At 43.7% G+C, this 5,614-nt stretch overlaps 1 protein-coding gene across 2 annotated transcripts; it reads right to left on the bottom strand.

Moving 5' to 3' along the window:
- Positions 1–208: 208 nt before the first annotated feature.
- Positions 209–5,614, bottom strand: LOC121400076 (cGMP-dependent 3',5'-cyclic phosphodiesterase-like). Of its 2 annotated transcripts, XM_041582776.1 has the most exons (6): positions 5,511–5,614; positions 3,333–3,407; positions 3,011–3,123; positions 2,607–2,645; positions 2,397–2,503; positions 209–2,059 (listed from the first exon to the last, which is right to left on the bottom strand). In XM_041582776.1, the coding sequence occupies exons 3-6, from the start codon at positions 3,068–3,070 to the stop codon at positions 1,837–1,839; spliced, it is 429 nt and encodes a 142-aa protein (XP_041438710.1). In that variant the 5' UTR covers positions 3,071–3,123; positions 3,333–3,407; positions 5,511–5,614; the 3' UTR covers positions 209–1,836. The 2 variants fall into 2 exon arrangements, with proteins under 2 accessions (XP_041438710.1, XP_041438712.1); XM_041582778.1 differs by lacking the exon at positions 5,511–5,614 and having other exon boundaries at positions 3,011–3,701.

Raw genomic sequence — 5,614 nt, 5'->3', positions numbered from 1 at the left:
CTCTACTCCTCAAATGTTGACCCACATCTTCTCTGGGTCTTTGAATGGACCTGCTGTTGACATGATTGAGACTGTGGATGCCCATTGAGAATTGTGCAAGAATAAACTAAATAGAAGGCCCCCTTTGAATGAGATTGCACTCCTGGTTTTCCCTTATTAGTTCTCCCCTTGATGTTCCATTATCTTGGGGTTTTTAGGATACAGTTGACATTATTAAAAGTTTTATTTGAGTGTAACGTCTATTCAAAGGGAGCGTGAATGAATTCATGCCACCAGAGATGTACATGGTTGGGGTGCACCAATACACCACTTTTCTCACAAGTCCTTAGAACAGGTCAGAGCTCACTGAGCATGTGCAGTGTCCCAGACACCAGGGGCCAAACAATATCCGAAAGATGCAACAGAGCCAACTTTAGCTTTATGTGGATATTCACTCATATGGCTTCTGTACCCCTGGGTTGGACGCTGAGCCGTAACTTTCATGGTACATTATTTCTCAAGAAGAACAGACCCATGGGCAGTGCCTAAATGGATTGATTCATGGGGGAAATATGGGTTTCTTAATGCAACACAGACTGGTTTAAACCCAAACCAAAAGTAAGCAGTTCTCTAATGAACCCAAGAACAAAACTAAGCAGTAGCCCTTGATACAATTGTACAGTGTGTTTGTGGTTTTGAGCACCTCCAAAAGGCAACGATAAATTTGAAGAATACTTTGGGAGCCACATGTTGAAGAGTTGAGGATTTGTTTATCTCCAGGCAGGTGTGGACCTCTCTGTAGGACCATGTGGAGGGCAGTGGTTCAGTGCAATGTGTAGTCCAGTAAAAAAAGAAACAGTAGTCAACTACATTATGGGCCATATGTTACAGGAGAAATCTGGAGATATTCCAATAATTGGTTTCCTCTACAATGAATGGGTCCCTTTTAACAAATTACATGGAAATTCCAAAATTTGCCAAGTAAATATGTACAGAATTAGTGGCTACGCACCGGAAACAAAGTCTGGGCTTTTTTTTTGGGAGGGGCTTTTTTTTTTCTTTAAAATGAAATCTGTTAAGAGGGCCAACAATCAGCTGAGCTGAGTGTGTCCCCAGTTAAACATGTTTCTTTGTATATGTAGCCAATCCCACTCAGTATTCAGTTTGATTGCATGAATTTAAAATGTTCTTTTGTTCTCCAGCTGGCAAACCAGAGAGAACCCAGGGGCCCCTAAAGAATGAAGGTGGCACAGGAGAGAAGCAAGTATGGATGAGATGGAAATGGGACCCCTTCTGTTGGACCACAGGTATCAGTACTAAGGTACCAAGCGGTTGGATCATTAACATTCTGTACATTTTTGGTTAACTGGCCAAACGGGGTTCCCACCATTAGAACTTTCTCAGGGGTAGAGTAGATATATCAGTGCTTTGGCAAGGAGGAAACATGGAGGGGGCAGTAGTAGATTACAATAGAGAAGGTAGATGATTGTGTTGGGTGGGGTAGTAGCAAAAACCATTAATGCTTCCCCAAACTGGCAACTCGCCAAGGTCCCTCGTGAACAGCCAATCCCATCATAGTTAACAGAACCCACAAAAAGTCTGAACCTATTAGAATGTCCCTTTCCTGAACGTTCTGTGCGTGAAACATTCTTTTTTTTTTGAGGCAAGAAAAGTTTCTTCAGTCTGGATCGTTCTGATTGGCCAGATGCCATTGTGGTTTTGCGTAACACACAAGCTTTGCGCTGCACACAGGAGGCAAGATCACCTCATGACCTGAACACTCGGCCGCTCTTCACACTGAGGCTATAAAGAGTTGTATAAGAAAATGAGGGTGAAATGGTCTCACTGTCCCACCCATTAGTCGCCCACAACAGATTCCTTCGACTCCACACAACCGTTCATCTTCAGTTCATCTTGCAAACCCTCCTGTATGTCATATTCCTCATCCAAGAAGTCCAGGGAGTTGTTGCTGGGCAACCCTCTAATGGTAAATTTGTGAGAGACGCGTGTCCACTTTTCTCTGTTGGCCGCGACCCTCTCGTACAACTCGGAAGATTGCAGGAAGAGATCCTTGAGCAACCTGATAGGACAGAAGGGACAACGTGTCGGTCATTATGTACCTTAACCACAAAAGCCTATACCACAACTGTGTAGGAACTTTTAGCCTTGGGCCTACAGAGCACAATTATTATTGGTAGGTGCCCAGTAAAATGTCAAGCCTGCCTGCACTTCACTAAATGAGCACCCTACAGTGATGTGCTGGATGCACCTAGTTGACATATGAGGCACAAGTTAACCAGTAAGAAGCTTCAAGTGGGTGTGAGGTCTGCACATAATACAAGATAGACTACACAGATCTGAATTGACTGCAGCCGAAGCTTTAGGAGAAGTTGTTTCTAGGCCACTGTGGGACTCACTTGTATATGGGCATGGCAATGTGCTCCATGAAGCTGATCTGGAGTTCAGGGATGTAAGCCTTCTCTCTGTCCATCATCTCAACCGGTCTGTTTCCCATTGCTTTCTCCTGCACGAGGAACAAGGCAAAGCATCACAATCCACTCACACTCACCAAAAAAACATACGGGAAACCAGAACCCGATCCCACCCAAAGCACAAAGACTACTCACCAGGTCTCCCTGAGAGAAGAATTCCTTGTAGATCAGTTCCTGTGGGAAAAAGAGGGTTCACATTACACTGGAATACCTTTTGGCTGGACATGATTCCACCAGAGGAGCACTTCCTAAACTGTGCAGGGGACCCCGAGGAACTGTCATGTATGAGACACAGGGACACTGTCATGTATGAGTCATGTTTCATTCAAACACGTGGCACTAACATTGTGGATTAGGTTTTTTAATCCTGCTGTGGAACAGTATGGCAGTTTGTACTGTATGTGCAGCTCCATTATGAACAGAGCAGCAGATTGTGCTGTGCATGGCTATGCTGAGATCTCTGCCCCCAACATAAGGTGCACCCTCTCCCCAACACATGGGGAATACACCGTGTCTGTGTGGCGCCAATACAAACTCACCGCTATCTTCCTGGTGGTCTTCCAGCCTTTGGTTTGGTCGGAGAGGTCACTGGAGGTCATTAGGAGGCAGATCAGGAGATAGTGGTGATGTTTATTGTGGGGATCAAACTCATCTACAAGAGAAATACCAGTAATAAGCTCATTCCTATACACTTATGGTAAAGTCTCATGGGATGGTTTGTTGCCCCTGTGAAATTTCTTCCTACACAGTCAACAAAATGTAAGAAAACCCCTTCACACACCCCAAATGTGTCCCATTGACTTTAATGGGCAGAGTCAACTCTGGGGGTGTCTGCCCTCAGGCGCCTATTAATGCACTCACCTTTCTGGAGAACTGTTCTAGGATGTTACAGCCGTGGGAATTCAGGATGGCGATCGCCTGAGCAAAATGATGTCTCTTTGGGAGGCGAGAGAACATAAATGATTGCACAGATAATGAACAGAATCATTTACAGGCAGCGGCACTGACTGCCATTCATTATTCATTGGCTTCTCCTTTATTAAAGCACCGAGTGCCAGTTCCTTTGCCTACTGATACGTTCTGTAAGGACTTAGTGAAGCACGTGTGGAGGTAAGTACTATTCCTGCCATTACACCCTATTCCCAACAAAGTGATCCCTAGCAATTGGCCAGGGCACCCACTACCCACAAGAACAGACCTGCCCATCTCAGTAAGTGCTACAGGAATTCTCTCTATAATGTTGGAAATCATGAGGTTCGGAACCTTTACGACTTTCTATGGGACTTATTAGCAGCCCCTCTGGCATTTGCCAGAAGCCGAAGATTGCCAGTCCGGGCCTGGAATGGACTAACACTTATCACTAGGGTCACACTCAATGTTTTCTTTCTATAAATGTTCATTAGAAGACTCAGGAGCAGCTGCAAATGGGATTTTCATGTGACTGTGTCAGTTGATTTGAGCCAATAAATTCCCATCCCCAGACTTGTGTGGAACAGTGACCCCTGGTGTTCGGTTATGAAACTGCTCTGCTGATTCTGAGGTGCAATAAAGTCATTTCTCTTCTAGTCCTGTTGCTGCAACTTCTCTGATTTTCCTCTCACTAAAGTCTCCCCTACACCCCGGGGATTGAGCAGCTGATGGGGGAGACACAAGTAGTAATGAGGCAAAGATTAGGGGGATCATTAGTGAATAGCCCTGTCCCTGCACCTCATTATCACGCTCTTCCCTTCCCAGTGTTTCTGGGCTGTTGGGACAGAAATGGACTATTATTTCTCTAAATCCAGAGATAATTCTGAGGATCTTTGGAAGAACATTCTGACTGGACTTGTCCCCCCCTGAACCTAGGACTGTACCGGAGAACCCAACTCCAGCAGTGAAACAGTTACTGTACCTGCCACTGGATCAGACTAAAACATGGATTTAAACCCGAATCATCTGATACTCCCAACTATATCCCTCTTTAACCCTGTACTATCCTTATCTACTATATCCCTCTTTAACCCTGTACTATCCTTATCTACTATATCCCTCTTTAACCCTGTACTATCCTTATCTACTATATCCCTCTTTAACCCTGTACTATCCTTATCTACTATATCCCTCTTTAACCCTGTACTATCCTTATCTACTATATCCCTCTTTAACCCTGTACTATCCTTATCTACTATATCCCTCTTTAACCCTGTACTATCCTTATCTACTATATCCCTCTTTAACCCTGTACTATCCTTATCTACTATATCCCTCTTTAACCCTGTACTATCCCTATCTACTATATCCCTCTTTAACCCTGTACTATCCTTATCTACTATATCCCTCTTTAACCCTGTACTATCCTTATCTACTATATCCTCTTTAACCCTGTACTATCCTTATCTACTATATCCCTCTTTAACCCTGTACTATCCCTATCTACTATATCCCTCCTTTAACCCCTGTACTATCCTTATCTACTATATCCCTCTTTAACCCTGTACTATCCCTATCTACTATATCCCTCTTTAACCCTGTACTATCCTTATCTACTATATCCCTCTTTAACCCTGTACTATCCCTATCTACTATATCCCTCTTTAACCCTGTACTATCCTTATCTACTATATCCCTCTTTAACCCTGTACTATCCTTATCTACTATATCCCTCTTTAACCCTGTACTATCCTTATCTACTATAACCTTCTTTAATCCTGTACTATCCTTATCCACTATATCCCTCTTTAACCCTGTACTATCCTTATCTACTATATCCCTCTTTAACCCTGTATTATCATTATCTACTAGATCCCTCTTTAACCCTGTATTATCCTTATCTACTATATCCGTCTTTAACCCTGTACTATCCCTATCTACTATATCCCTCTTTAACCCTGTATTATCCTTATCTACTATAACCTTCTTTAACCCTGTACTATCCTTATCTACTATATCTCTCTTTAACCCTGTACTAGAGTCCTGCAGCGGGTCGGGTACCCATACCTTACCCGCATAAACCTGCGGTACCCTGCGGGATGTGTAAAGAAGTTCCAGATGCCGGTATACCTGCGGGTCGGCGATTTTGCGTGTTTGCGGGAGGCAGATCTTCTCAATATCAATATTTGTTTCTTTATTCTGGGCACGTCTACTTCTGATGATGTCACTTCCGG

The sequence above is a fragment of the Xenopus laevis genome, chromosome 2L, assembly GCF_017654675.1.
Source record: "Xenopus laevis strain J_2021 chromosome 2L, Xenopus_laevis_v10.1, whole genome shotgun sequence".
NCBI classification, from domain to species: domain Eukaryota; kingdom Metazoa; phylum Chordata; class Amphibia; order Anura; family Pipidae; genus Xenopus; species Xenopus laevis.
This window is presented reverse-complemented; position numbering and strand designations above follow the sequence as displayed.

Coding starts and splice junctions, on each gene's coding strand:
- LOC121400076 (XM_041582776.1), bottom strand. CDS start 3,070: ATGACCTCCAGTGACCTCTCCGACCAAACCAAAGGCTGGAAGACCACC. Junction 2,646..3,010: donor AGACCACCAGGAAGATAGCG/GTGAGTTTGTAT, acceptor TTTTTCCCACAG/GAACTGATCTACAAGGAATT. Junction 2,504..2,606: donor TCTTCTCTCAGGGAGACCTG/GTGAGTAGTCTT, acceptor TTCCTCGTGCAG/GAGAAAGCAATGGGAAACAG.